General features: G+C 41.4%; 1 protein-coding gene across 1 annotated transcript; it reads left to right on the forward strand.

The window, feature by feature from the left end:
* Window positions 1-10,570: 10,570 nt before the first annotated feature.
* opn6a (opsin 6, group member a) lies at window positions 10,571-15,710 on the forward strand (the record flags this gene model as incomplete). The annotated part of the gene is made up of 6 exons (XM_079280666.1): window positions 10,571-10,709; window positions 11,561-11,766; window positions 13,594-13,693; window positions 14,678-14,782; window positions 14,876-15,099; window positions 15,255-15,710. 6 exons carry the CDS (start codon window positions 10,571-10,573, stop codon window positions 15,708-15,710), a joined length of 1,230 nt encoding a protein of 409 aa, XP_079136792.1.
* Between the last annotated feature and the right edge of the window lie 63 nt (window positions 15,711-15,773).

The following is a 15,773-nucleotide window of genomic DNA, read 5'->3' on the forward strand; positions in this document are numbered from 1 at the left end:
TGTGCAGCAACATGTGTGAGGTGGCTGTGAGCATGGTTATGTTTAGTAAGAAAGGCCTGATTGTAAATTGTTGAACTGGTGGAAAGGGATTTCCTTAAACATTTTGGATTCGGCCCCTTTATCACCCTTAGTTAGAAGATGTGGTTCAGGGCTTACACAGTGGAAAGCCTTCAGGGCTGAGTGTGTCCATTCTCCAGCACTGGCTGCTACTGTTCCACTGGCCTGCACACCCAACACATAACATCATTTACTGTGAGAGTGTTATCTTTCTCTCTCAGGGGAAGCTTCAAGCCAAGTCTAATCTTGTATCCAATGGCAACATCTGTCCTTTATGAGCAAATTCATTTTCCTTGCTCGCTGTTTATTTATGGTGTGTGTGTATCGCTGAGTGTGTGAGGGTGGAAAGAGTGGGGTGTTGGTACATATATATATATATATATATATATATATAAGAATGTAGTATTTTACTAAGAATTTATCTATACATTTGTGGTATGAGCAGGTGCTTAGACTGAGCTACAGGTTACATATTTAAAAATTGAAATAATGGTCAGATATGACACGTGGGAGTATTTGGAAGAACATAAATTACACCTTACAATTATGCCGTCCACTCAGTTTTAGACACAATGTATCAAAGCTAAAATGAGAGGAACCAAGAGGAGATGTTTGCTTTTGCTGCCTGATTTGTATTTGTGGAAAGAGTTTACAGCAACCACCTGACTCTCTGTTAAATGTTCACTGTAGCGGAATGATAGGTTGTGGTAAGGTCAGTAATAGCTAGTCTTACAACCCAGCAGTCTACTTTGGGACGTCAGCACCATTTTACAAGGTGTAGCGGGAAAAGAGCTTGTGGAAAAGCCACTTTTAAAAAAATCATTGGAGTATGTAGATGATTGATCAGTAGAGGGAGGAGATTATTTTAAGCCACTGAGGATCTTAGATAAGTGTTTAAAAAAATAAAAAAAACTCTTTAGAGTGAGTTTATCAATGTGTATAATGTACTGGACTTGATATTAGTCAGTGCAGCTTGTCAAACACTCTCTAAATAGGTCTGTATTCAGTCTCACATCCAGGTGGCCCTCTGGACAAAACATAAAATAAGAATAATGTAAGACACACGTACGTCCTAGGGTGGACAAATATCCCCCCAAGATGATGCTCAGGATACACATTGGCCCTGGACTGAATACATGTTGAGACGTGGGTTTGATGCAGGGAGTGGCGGGGAGATGATGCTGCAGGCTGCCCCGCGGTGCATTCTTTCAGCTCGTGTGCAGCCAAAATACTTGATGAAAAGTGAAAGTGCAGTGAGGGCTGAGCATTACGCTCTGTCTGTCATTCCGCTCCTCCCTTGTCCTCCACTTTTTCATCCCTTTGTTGCCCTTCCCTCGGGTCATTCATGTGAGGACAGGAGTGATGGTTCAGCTCCACCTCTGACCTCGGTCAGGTTCACTGTGCAGCAACTAAACAAGAAGCCCAGTCCCATCTCATACTTTGTTCGTATAAACTCCACCCTCAGAGTCCAGGATTCAAAACAACTGATGAACAAAAAAGATGACTCGATGATGATGATGATATTATATATCATGTTGTGAGGTGAACTTCAACTGCACTTTACGTGAACTCACACAGGACAATCATGAATTATCAACTTTTTATAGCTACAACCACTTAAAGCACTACGGCCAGACTGGGGGACTTATAATATCTGAGCTGATATTGTGGATCAGTCGTAGGCTGTGTCTGAATTTCACTCCCTATTTGCTATACAGTGCACTTTATGGTTAACCGTTTTATATTCAGTGTCGAAATTAAGAGTATGGAAATGTATCCACTATATAGTGCCCTCAAAATGTCCACAATGTGATGAAAAAGTAGTGTCCATATGTACACTGATGAACACTGAAATGATGAGAAGTCAGTGTCCAAAATCTCAAATTACTGCTCAATATCGGGTGAACGTTTGACCGTCTACCAGGAGTAATGAACGAGTTAACAAGGGAGTTAATATGGATTATGTTGCCATCTTGGATTTTGGCAAAAAGGTTAACGTTAGTGAACTGAAAACACAGTGTGAAATGGTTAAGGTTGTCAGACGTAAACATATACAACTCCCAGACTGGACAACTCTGTGGTTGCAACTTCTCAATCACAACGTAGCCATAAAAAAGCCATAGAATAGTATTTCAAAAAGTCTTGAAAAAATCATAGTATAGTATGTTGAAAAGTGTCCTAAAAAGTCTGAGTGTAGTATGTTAAAAAAAGTCATTATAAAGTCATAGTTTTGTATGTGGTAAAAAATCACAGTTTATGTTGAAAAAAATCATGAAAAAAGTCTTATTATAGTATGTCGAAAAAAGTAAAAAAAGACACTATTATGTCAAAAAAGTAATAGTATAACATGTTGAAAATCATGAAAGAGTTGTAGTATAATGTAGAAGAAATTCATTAAAAACTAATGTTCAAAAAAAGTTTTTAAAAGAGTCGTAGTATAGCATGTTGAATAATGTCATACAAAAGTAATAATATAAAATGTCATAATTAAGTGATAGTATAGCATGCAAACAAATATAAAAAGTCATCGTATAGTATGTCGAAAAATGTCAAAAGGTCATAGGATAGCATGTAGAAAAATGTCGTGATGAAATCTTAGTATGTTGAAAAAAGTTTTGCACGTCAATAAAAGTCATAGTGTATGATGTCCAAGAAAAAGTCATGGTATAGGATGTCAAAAAAAAGTAATCGTGTAGCATGTTGAAAAAAGTTATAAACAGTGTATAGTATGTCGAAAAAATAAATTAAAAAGTATGAAAAAGTCAAAGAACAGCATGTCTATAAAAGTCAGGAAAATGTCATAGCATAGCGTATAAAAACCCTGGGGGTGAAGTCTTTCACCTGAGTAAGTCAAGATGTGAGATTTCCCGCTGTAGTTGTTCGGGCAGAACACTGTTTATTTTCTTGGAGCTCAGCTTTGAGTCAAACAGAGACATGAACACCTAGGTGGGCAACCCAAGAAAGTTTTGGTTTTCGTGGCTGACAGTCCCCATTTTTGTTTTCCCATTAATGACAACAGATCAAGCTTTGTAGAGTTGGAGGGCAGGATTTAATCCCTCAGTTAAACATACATTTCATGTTCTACTAAAATCATAATATAGTTTTATGGTCCGGCTCTAAGACCACAACAAAAAAATTGCTTAAGAATTTTAACAAAAAAAACAATCGTGATAAAAAAAAAGGAATCATAAAACTGATAAAGTATACAACAAATCAAAAGTTCAACATAGCACATGGTGGTGCCAGGGGAAAATAAAAAACCCTAATTCCCAGGATGGCGCTGGTCTTATTGGTACTGGTAACAGCAGCCAGCTGCCTCCGACTCCTTGATGGCACCCAGCTTAAGCCAACCAGGAACACTGAAAGACAAACACAGCAACAACAAAGCACACACAAGCCCTGTCAGACACCTGACATAAAGTAGTAAAAATGTCATAAGAAAGTCATAGTATAGTATGTCAAAAAACATTTAAAGAAAGCCATAGTATAATATGTCAAAAATAGTATAGTATTTCACGATAATGTAAACAATCTCACAGTATGGTTTGCATTAAAAAAAGCTTTTCCCGTGCAACCCTCAATCGAATGCTGGCTCTCGTGCAGGCAGAAACATCGCAGAGTTCCTGAAAACAGAACCTGGAGGAATGGGAAATAATTGGGAAGGACCCAGCCATAGTGACAGACAACTTTACTGAATGCACTTTATTTCTTATGATGTTTATGGCATCTACATGTAAGAGTGGTCAGTGGCACAATAAGAAAAGAACTCAGGATGTATTTTATTTTCAAATGAAGTTGTGGCAAGTGCATTTTAGTAAAAAAAGTGCTCAGTGACACAATGAGAATACAATATGTACTATATTTCCATATAATTGTTTATGGCAAGTGCATTTCAGTTCAGTGTGTTCTCTGCTGAGTAACTATGTGAAATACAAATACATTTTAAAGTAGTATCAGCTGTATTATCAATATATGTTATGTTTGTATTAGACTATCCTGGTGGTATACAGCAAGTTGTATTGTCAGGTCTATCTTTATTGCAATATTTATCATGTCGTATCGCGATATATCACATAGTGACACGTGTATCGCGATACGTATCGTAAGGTGCTTGCCAATACAGCCCTAGTGAAAATACCAGATGCTTAGAAAATACAGTGATACAGAGTTTTGGTCATGCAGCATAGCACTAGTATATATAGTTTCTAAATCTAGCCTATTCTTGCAAGATGCTCAAGATTACCAACTCTAGCTTTAAAGCCATTTTCTCATACCTGGCCGTCAGAGTAAACAGAAATAAAAAAGCAGATGAACAACGTTAGATGACGCATGATGTAATGCTACATGACAATAACAGCAGCGCTGCAGAAATTACTTTTAACATGGGGTCAATGAAGATTTTTTTTTTTCGTGAGATCTACAAACAGAAACACGTTCTGTGTGTCGATAATCCCAATATATAATGCTTTTGTGGGGACAAAAAGTAAACAGTTAGAGTCACAGATTTGCAGATTGCTGAGCATGTTGGTATGCGTACTGTAAGCCTCCTTCAGCGACCTCAACAGAACATAGAAAGTAAGGTTGTTGATAGATGTGAAATATGACGTGTAATACGCCTTCAATCCACTCAAACCTTTTACATTGTTCATTCCCTCAGTTGGAGTGATCCCCAGTATATTTCATGGATACCTGTTTATAATGGTTTATTCAACAAACTTTGACTTGGACTTGAAACTGGACTTGTTGTCAAGGAGAAGTCGACCACCTGTAAAACAGGTCCTCCTCATTCAGGTCCTCCTCATTCACAGCATCACACCACGAGGTGTCCGCTGGGGGATGTGACGGTCAACCGGGTCACCCCGAGTTGTCGTTTTGAAAATCTATCACGTCATCTTTCACAGTGATTCTGGATTCAACTTTGGCACGGTTAACATAGACTGAGTGAAGAGGCAAACTAAACTTTAAACACGCAGCATGTGTCATTGAGGATAAACGTGTAAGGGCTGAATCACAGGAAAAGCTGCATCTGAAAACCACCTTTAAACCGATGCCATTTTGACTGCCTCATGTGGAAGAGGAAGAAAACCTGTAAATGACTGCAGTGATTATTAGATGTCGTAGTCGGGGATTTTGATATATCATAGGGTAGCGCAGCACCAACGGTTATAAAGTTTAATGTGCACCATTGCAGCATCCTGTGTAAATCACTGTGTAATTAAAGTAAAGTGTGAATTAACCTCCGCCCAGTGGTACTACTGATAACTGCCATCCGTGCTGCAGTAATCCAAGCCTGGCAGCCACAGAGCTTGTTACCACAGTGAGAGGTGCATTTGAAGATCTTGAAAGAGAATTAATAAGCACGAATGAAGAGCATGTGTGTCACAAGTGGCTGCTTTCTATGATTAAGGATTTTGATAACGCTGCAGAACATTTTGACGATGTGCAAAAGAGTCGCCTGCAGCGATGCACCGATACAGAGAATTATCAAATGAATCTGCAGCTTCCATCGACTTTAAGGAGTTCCCAAAATCTTGTACTCTAATAGGCGTCATGCACGCAGGGAGGAAGGGATCACGTTACTACCCTTGATCAGATAAATAACTGGGCTGATATAACAACAGGGGGCATTATTTATGGGACTGGGATCCTCAAAGGATGAGTGCATTTATAGTGTCCTTCCTCCCTATCCTTTCATTACTCAAATGTATTAGTAAATCATGGGCATGGGCAATGGTTTTGATTTAGACAGTGAAGCTCAGAAGAGCGTTTATTTGGTCTGTTGGCTCATCTGTTCTATCAGCAGCAGACACTGTTAGCATAAGTAAGTAGCTGAACACAATTTGTGTGATCAATAAACAGAAATCAAAATGTATTGGGGTTTCCATGACGCAGCACCACGGAAACTTTGGAAACGTATTCACTTTCCTGCCAAGAGTTACATTACAACATTTAAATCACTTTCTATTATGAATAATTATGTGTCAGAAGGGTTTTGCTGCCTTCCATCCAAAGCCTGCTGGCATACTCCCACCCTGACCCTCTGTGACCCTAATGTGAATTACCGCAATGTGTAAAGTGCTTTTTAATAGCATGTCTTGGGTAATTTAGCTGTTTAAGTGCATTCACATTTATATAATGTTCCCGTTCCTCTAAATATTTAGAACTACATCTGAAATTCAGTAATTGATAACCACAAAGGCTTTGAAGGGGCCACATTCACCCAGCGGTCAGAAGGTCAGTCTAAAAATGGTTTTGTTCCTTTTTAATTAGGCTCAAGCAGGCATGAGTCTGGGTCATCAGAGTGTCATCTCTAAGGAGAACTAGCTGAGGGAGAGGATAATGGTGCGGCCCACTAACTTTCTGCACAAGGATGAACTCAGCGACCCTGATGGGGCGTCCGGACAGCTGAGAACATCCATGTTGTTAACGGGGTCACGCTTTTTTAAGGAGATTTGAAATGCTTGTTTGGCTCCATAGAGATCTGCAGTGTGATAGGTTGTCAGTTTCTCAGGCTCCTGCAGCTGTAGCTCCTCAGAGGAGCTGGGTCACTGATCTTCTCACTCCCAAGGAGGCCAGAGGAAAGAACGCCAGCGCACAAACCTTTCACTCAGACCAAGGAGGCGGATGCAAAAAGCTATCAGTACTCTCTCCACTGTGTCAAGCAGGGCTGCTGGCTTCTCTAAGTAAGCATCAGTGGAAGCAGAAGCCACAGCCTGTCAGACATTAAACAGTTGGCCATGCAGAAAGGATGTCAATTACAGATCCTTGGGAATCTCTGAAGGTATGCGTGTGCGCTTTAGTTCTCCTGAGGAAAAGATCCCTGTTTTCTGCATCGGATTTTGACAAAATATGCCCTCGTGTCAAAACTGATGTGCAGACCCCTTTGGGAATGGTGTGTATTCAACCCTCAATAAGACCTACTTGCATGGGTTACCTGCTTAAACAAATTGCAAACTGGACACTGGCCCAAATAAATGTTTGCATGTGGTTCAGAGCCAAAGATCTTGAGCCACAAAACCAATCCACATCGCTCATTGGGCTCGACACAGAGCCTGTGTTCACTACTTGCTTTTAAATGCATAGTCAGCATGCCAGACAACAGTGCAGCTCCTTTCTACTGAATATAATAGTTGCAGATAAAACTAATGACACCAAGTGTTCTTTTCCCGTGTTGAAGTTCAACAGGACAGCAAAACAATGGCTCTGTAAAACCATGCAGTTGATTTGAAGTCGTTTTAAGCAGTAACCTCTTGCCTTGTAAGGGCAAAGAAATGTTAAGGTGCAGGGGGAAGAGGAAAAACAGTCCAGTCTTTGTACTGGTGGTAAAGTCACTGCATGAACTGTGCACTTCACCGAGGGATTTTTACAAACTTTTCACTTACGAGGCGCATTTCACAAATCTCAGAGCCATACATCTCTAAAGTGGGGTTATCACGCTGCACCAGGTCTTACCCCACATATAAAATCTAACATTCATATCATCCAAATTATATCTGTTGACTTAATAACTCAAAGGAATGGAGACGTTCCTGTACTTTTTATCTGCAACATCATGCATGTGTTGTTGTGCATCATCTGTGGCTTAAATGAAGGTAAAATGAAGAGTTGGGCCCACTTCTAAGATCCGATATATTACTCCTGATTCAAACCCTTTGAGAAGGAGGTGGGAACATGCTGTGGGCAGGCAGAAGTGGTTTATAGGGTTATGTTACTGGACCTATGTCATCTTCACCTGCAAGCCAGCTGAACGTCTTCAAAACAGGCATTCTTTTCTTTTTTACATTAAATCATCGTATCTATCTACTTGTGTTGAGCTGCTTTGAGCTTTGTATGTTTTGAGGTCATAAGTCCACCAGCCTCGATAGAGGCAACAAATAAAATAGGCCAGATTTTGACAAACCTCCTTGAACAAACTCTGTCACAAATGTTCTCTTGACAACTGTAGGCCAAAGTCTTGCGTCTTTGAATAGCTGTGAACTAAAAGGCGGTATAGAATATTTTACTGCTGAGAAGGACAAACTTCACCAATATTTTGCAGTAGATTGATCCAAAAAAATGACAGGCAAGCCATTTACCTCCACACTGTGTGGAGCCTTTACACAAGCAAGTCCCTGTGTGTCTCGTTTAGTGACAGGGAGGGAGAAAGTGTGTAGACCGTTTTAAGCAGATCCTGTATTGGTCTCTTGACCTGGTGAATGTCCTCTGTGAAGAGAGGCTTTGTTGCCCTCAGACAGCTCGCAGCCTTCAACACACACCTTCATAACAGTATCTGTGTCTGTGATTTTCCGTTGGGAAAATTGTGAGCTTTTAACCTCACATCCCAGGCTTCGCTCGACAAACTGAAGGAGAGTAATCATCGTAAGCCCAATGATACAGTGCCCCACTATGGCTGCACTGTGACCGCCAAGCTTCACACACACGTGCCAAAGCAGCTAAGCTATTCTAGATATCATCCTGTAGGGATGGATGTTTGCCAGAAACAGAGCATGTCGGGACGACTATGGTCCTGCCTTCACACTCCTTAGCACCTGCTGAATGCAGGTTCCTGTTTGGCCTTTGACCTGTTGTCTTAGCAGCAGCATAATCTCAGTAGCAGCTGTCCGCAACACTGGCGGCACGAGAATCGCTTGCTGCCAGACAGTCTAATCTCCTTACTTTCCCGGTGCAATGATGGCATTCCTAACAGCTGTAGGTATGAGGATCATTCATGAAAATTGCATGAACAATGACACCATGACTTCCCATTAGAGACAATCACACTTGTCATGCAGCAAAGACGAGCACCTCAACATCTGGCACTGTGAGTTGTCGATGGCGTGAGCTTTCTGTACGTTGCCTGCCACAAGCATTATCACATTATCCTCTGCGACCAGAAGACCCAATGCCACAGAGGCATCAGAAAACCTCTCGGCCTCTCTGGGCTGCATGCACAGGGATCCCTGCAGAGCGGAAGCAGGGTCGTGTGGCGTCTCTGGGTGGTGGTGAGCAATGACTGAGTTTAGTGTTTGCAGTTGTGACAGTTGGGTCAGAGGTTCACTTTCCCCTCAGCTCCGTCACTCTCTCCGGACTGGCTTTCAGAGGCTCAAAGCAAAGGTTTGATGAGGAGGACTCGGAAGCACCGAGGCATCTGGCAGCGGCGGCGGCGGCGGCGGCGGCGGCGGCGGCCCTTCCCTCCACATCCTGAGGGCCAGCAGAGCTGCTCTGTGGCGTCCAGAGGAGGAAAACAAGGTGCACACTGTGATCTGAACACAGACTGAGAGGGGGGCGGTTCAGGTTACCCCTTCTGTAGGTTTGTTGCCACAGTGAAGCTCACTGTGAAGAGGAGAAGGGTGGAGGAGGGGAGATGTGGTGCAATTGTAAGTTTACACACAACAAAAGGGTTTTAAAACAACAAAATTGAATCAGCATGTCTTAGTGAAATCCCCAAACTCTCCTCTAATAAATGATTTCATACTGTAAATCATATGGGACGGTTCCACATGCTCTTTGAGTGCCAGATGTTCTCACACTGACATCAGAGCACAGTGAATTTGACAGTGCACACATTAGCTCACGCAGTCTTAATTAAACATTATATGATCCTTCTGGCCTTATCTGCATTTAGATGAATTGGTTCTACTGCTAAGTCATCACCTGCATGACCCTTCTTTCCGAATGGAAGTGATGAGTTGAAAATAGAACATGTGTCTGGAGAGGAGGTGCCGGTTAGTGAACAGGACTTGTGCAAAGCACAAAGGGATTTTGTGAATGGTTAGGATGACGTAAATTGTTACCAGAGTGTACAGCTTCACCAACACTGTTACACGCTGCCTCAGGACCGTGTAAAGTGACAAGACGTTTCTCCATGTTGGTCTGTAGGGCGTTCATTTGAACAAACAATGTTGGTGAAGTTTGGAAGAAACATTTTGGGAAATAGGCTTAATGGCTTTCTTGCAGAGAGTTAAATGAGAAAATTGATACTTCAGTATGAAGCAGCTTCCAGTATTTGTGCTAAGCTAAGCTAAGCTAAGCTAACTGGCTGCTTGCTTTAAATATTTCCATATTTATTAAAATAATTTTAGTAACCCAAGTTACCTATATCAATACTTAAGTAGTTGATGGTAAGCTGTGATAAGCTATAACAAATTTGGACATTTCATATACCACAAATGAGTGAATGACTTTGAGTGAATGACCCCCCCCCCCCCCCCCCCCCACACACACACACACACACACACACACACACACTACAAATAATTTTCATTAGTGGACTGGCTGACTAGACATTTCCCCTTTAGCTTGGATTTTCACACAAAATCTCGATCTGCTTAGTTACTAAGAAAAACACAGGATTACAGGTGTAATCATTTGGACAGTGAGTGGTGAGGTATTAGTGTCTGCGTCTAAGCTGGATTTAAAATGAACTGAATGGACGTTCCCATTAGTGTAACAAAGTTGTGTCTCCTGAAAGCAGAGGAGAGCAGAGCTACTGTGGAGGACAGAGGATTCATGTCTTAGCATCAAAACTCCGGCCATGGAAATAACGTTGAAGGATTTTCCTGTGAAGGTTGTGAATATTCCATGGAGGAATAATAACCTCAGTAATCTGAATACAGACCCCCCTCTGTCCGAACAAGGAGAAACCTTCATTGGAGTCTATCTGTTAGTGTTGGGTAAGTCAACCATCATAATGTCAATGAAACAACAAACAACTGTTGTTGCTCATGATTTTAGAGGCCAGTGAACCGCTGACACTGACAGTTTGGTCTGTGTTGGTGGAACTAATGCAGTCGAGGGATTTTGAGTAACAGACTGAGTAATAAAAAGACAACTGTTATCTAACGAACTAGTAGTACTGCTACTCTCTCTGTTCTATAATTATTAAGTTTTACTTGGTAGTTTAGCAGCTAACACAATGATAGGGGTCAGGAACTAGCAACATATTCTAACACTGTACTCTACTGCACAAAGCACTACTTTAATATGTTCAAATATATTATGGTGTACTGCACTCTCCTCTGATATACCCCACTCTGTTGACTGTACTTTGCTATACTATCCACTCTATTATATTGCTAGTTTGCTACTGTATTACTCGACACTATACCACACTGAATGCCTCTATAGCTATACTAAACTTGAAAACTATGTGGTTATAATTCCAGGTGATACAATAATATTCTACTCTACCATCTTGCATTATGCTGTGTTATACTAAGCTGTACTTATTTAATGTAATTCAATATAATATAAACAACATAATATCATAAACCCTTTTCTAAGCTATACTAAAATGTTGGTATGTTTGTACACTCTGATATATACAAATCTATTACTATACTATAACTCTAATCTGTTGTACTTTACTATACAATACTCTCCCCGAATTTGCTATTATACTACGCTGTACTTAGTCCACACAACTCTACTCTGTTCTACTGTTTTCTATTTTAATTTACTATACCAAATGATATGTGGGCCACTAAATATTCACTGAATGTGCTGTATATTTGCTTCTCTGTAGGATGGCTGTCCTGGTTTGGAAACAGTTTAGTGATGTTTGTCCTGTACAGACAGCGAGCCTCGCTTCAATCAACAGATTTCCTCACTTTAAATCTTGCCATCTCTGATGCCAGCATCTCCATATTGGGCTACTCCAGAGGGATCCTGGAAATATTCAATATCTTCAAGGATGATGGGTATCTAATCAACTGGATCTGGACCTGCCAGGTAAAAGCCACATTAAGACAATACTTGATTTCAAAGAGTTGAATTTAACAGAATAACTTATTATTTAATTAATATAAATATATATATATTTCCAACCAAATATTAAATTGCTTTGCCATTTACAGCATTAACAATTAGTCAAATTCCAGGAACACCGGTTGGAAATTACCAAATGAATGAAGTACATCACAAGAATCAATGGACGTCTTACAGTGTGTGTGTGTGTGTGTGTGTGTGTGTGTGTGTGTGTGTGTGTGTGTGTGTGTGTGTGTGTGTGTGTGTGTGTGTGTGTGTGTGTGTGTGTGTAATGGATTATGCTAGTAGCCATGTGGGCTGGAGATTAAATCTATAATAAGATTACCACTGTGGAGGCCTTTAAATGGGGAAACTCTTGGAGCAGCATGGAACCTGTCAAACACGAAACAAATAAGAACTGCAGACACGATTGCATGACTTGATCGCATGCTCTTATGTTACTGAACGAATGAGTTGTTGCGTGTAATTTAAGAGAATTTCAAGGTGTTTCTCCTCCCGCAGTCTCAACTTGAAATTAAATAGTTTAGCTTTAGCTTGGAATTCGTCCAGGGTATTTTTCTTGCTCAAGGATAGCTGAACGAAAACAAGCAGGTGTAACCGGAAATACTTTCAGTCTCAGGAGAGTAAACCCCAAAAACCTGGGTGAGAGCGATATTGTAAATCAATGTCTGCTGCTGTTAACTTTCAGTACAGCCACTGAAATGATCTCATCTCTCAGGCATCCAATCTCAGGTTTCTAGGTGTAGGAGAAATATTGGCATAGCAGCAGTACGCCCCTTTCATTTCACCCTCCCCTGGGAGAGTGTCGGAAGTCAATAAGGGGAAAGTAAGAGGCAACAGAAATAGAGGAGGGAAGAAACAGGAAGGTGAATCAGACAGGCATGTGAGGAGCATTTGCAGATTACTGTATGGGGCATGATGGGACATGAGCAGTTGCAAGCCGTGCCAGACACCAGAGTTTTGCACCCTGTGGGGCAGAACATTATTGAATATGACACCTTTTTATGCTGCAAAGTGGAGTACAGGGAAAGGATTTTCAAAGCAGTGTACAATACTCTGATTTAAAGTCATTACTTGTTCTTTGATCCAACATCTTTTCTCGCAAGCCAAGACAGACAGTAGAGGTAAACCACCGTACTGTGAGGTGATCCGGGAGGATCACATTTCAAGAAGCCACCGTCCTAAATTCTTTTAAAAAGTTTAAAATCATACTGATTCAGACTTTGGCAGACCAGTAATCTGCCAAATGTGAGGATGAAAAAAACATGATGACTGACAGTAATGGGATGAGGTCTAAGGAAGATCAAGAGAGGAATCAGTAAGGGACCTTAAGTGATCCATGTCACCTGGAAATGGCACAGCAAGGAGCTGGGTGTCGCACAGTGGGAGACAGACTGAAACACAGTCGCATAATTCCCTTTAAGGAGAGCTGTGATTAACAATGAACTGAATGTTAAAAAGCTTCAAGGTTGAATGCATTGGGCAGACATTGAACTGTTTACTCCATCATATTTTTTGTAGAAATCAAAGTCGAATCTATTAACAGCTATTACGAAATTGCCAAATGCTGATCGTGCAGGTTACAAAGCTGGTAGCTCACATCAGAGGAAATGCTCTGGGTTTGGAGCATATTGGCTTAAAGACAGGAAGTGCGTCTCTATCAGTCCAAAGCAAAACAATCTCAACAGACAAAGGTTTGGAACTATTGGGCAGGCAATGGATCTAAGCCCCGAGGCGTCAAAGACCATTCCAGGACATGATTCACTGACCTCTGTCTCGCTTTTCTTCCAGGTAGACGGTGTCTTCACTTTGCTCTTTGGCCTTGCGAGTATCAACACATTGACCGTTATCAGCGTCACCAGATACATCAAGGGATGTCACCCAAACAACGGTGAGATCTATACTCCCTGGATTTAACTGAGAGAACATAAAGAAAACTTCAGACCAGCGTCTACGCCCGCCTCACATTTCAGCAGTTCTTATCTGACGGAAAAGTGAGCTTCTCAGTGCTAATAAAACCTTATTACCGACTTCAGCTGTGGAAATTACTACCACTTGTCTCCAGCAATTTCATTTACATCTCGCCAACATGTCATTAAGCTAGCTTGAGGTAACATTTTCTATTTTCGGGTGTAAGTGATGCTGAAGAATGTCTTAATTATATGGAAATTACGTTGAGCAACTGCCTCTTTTGTCAGCATGGCATAAGAGTTTTCACTGTGTTTGTGGATGATCATAAAATGTGTGGGTTTTTTTTTTTACATTGCTGGTTAAACTATGAACATTGGTGGTACGTGTGGGATATCATCAAATGTATTATGTGCCAGAGTGCAGCTGCAACTATTGCAAACAGCAACAGATAGTGATGTAAATCAGAACATTTTTAAAATGCTACATGATTTTAGGTCCAATTGAAAATAATTTAGGCCAGGTAAACTTGCAGGAATCCAAGCAACAACACAAGGTAATTCAGCATAACAAAGCTGAGTATCCCACAGAAAAACCAAACCAATCCTCTGTCACAAACTGTAATGCACCTCTTGTGGTATATTGACATAAGATATGTGAGCGCTGCTCAGAAATAGATTTTCTTTCTTGCACAAAGCTTTGCATACTTGGTCAACAGAGGTTCTTTTCAGTCGCAGATGTTTGCAAAGGCTGTTAATATAAGAAAATAACTCATTGTTCAATAAATGTCACACACATTCACAACAAGTCAAGAATGCTGCATCTTTAAGTGCCTCTCACTTTTTCTGCCCTGTGTTCGCCAAAGTCATAACATTTAACCTTTTCAAACTGCAAACAATCACAATGTCTGTTCCAGAACCTGGGAATATTGTGTTGTGTTCACGTTCCTTGTTGTGTGTTTCTGCAGCTCATTGTATCAGCCTTAACACCATTGCCGTATCGCTCATCTGCATTTGGACCGGAGCACTGTTTTGGTCTGTTGCTCCGCTGCTGGGCTGGGGCAGCTACACCGGTCTGTTCTCACATGCTAACCTAACAGAAGTAAGGAGTATACAACTTCATTTTTGAAAACATGGATCTGACCTCTGTGTCTTCTGTTTCTTAGATCGAGGTTATGGCACCTGTGAGGTGGACTGGTCCAAAGCCAATTACTCCACCATCCACAAGTCCTACATAATCTCCATCCTCATCTTCTGCTTTTTCATCCCTGTGATGATCATGCTCTTCTCCTACGTATCCATTATCAACACAGTGAAAAACACTAATGCCATGTCAGCTGATGGATTCCTCACCACCCGTCAAAGGAAGGTGGAGCGAGATGTCACAAAGGTAGGAAAAATAGAGTTTGTTTCTGAGGTTTTTTTATTGGAGAGACTTGATTGGGAAATTTAAATGAGACTCTTTAAAGATCTACTTTAAAGTGCCCCGTCTGTAATAATCCTCCTCTCACGGTATTCCCATTGTTCCCTCGTGTTCCTCTCCAGATTTCCATTGTAATCTGCACAGCTTTCATCATGGCCTGGTCCCCGTATGCAGTGGTGTCCATGTGGTCAGCCTGGGGCTTCCAGGTGCCAAGCACAACCAGCATCATCACCCGTCTCTTCGCCAAGTCTGCCAGCTTCTACAACCCGCTCATCTACTTCGGCATGAGCTCCAAGTTTCGCAAGGACGTCTCTGTGCTGCTGCCGTGCACACGAGAGCGCCAGGAGGTGGTGCATCTGCAACACTTTAAAATCATCAAACCCAAGGCCGAGGCCCCGCCCCCACCTGCATTACTTCCTGTCCAGCAGCTGGAGGCGAAATACGCCGCGTCCAATCCTGACAGCGACTCGGGGGTAAACAGCCCTCCTCAGACTCCTCCAACTGACCCACAGGGGGTCTCCCACACTGACCTGCCCTCACACATTGAAACATCAGAGTGCTGGTGTGACAGGCTCTGAGGACCAATGCTTGAATTACAAGAGGAGATTAAGAGTATTTTTTGGTTTTACCCGTGTTAATAA

This window comes from Melanostigma gelatinosum (assembly GCF_949748355.1).
Source record: "Melanostigma gelatinosum genome assembly, chromosome: 12".
In the NCBI taxonomy this organism is placed as follows: Eukaryota; Metazoa; Chordata; class Actinopteri; order Perciformes; family Zoarcidae; genus Melanostigma; species Melanostigma gelatinosum.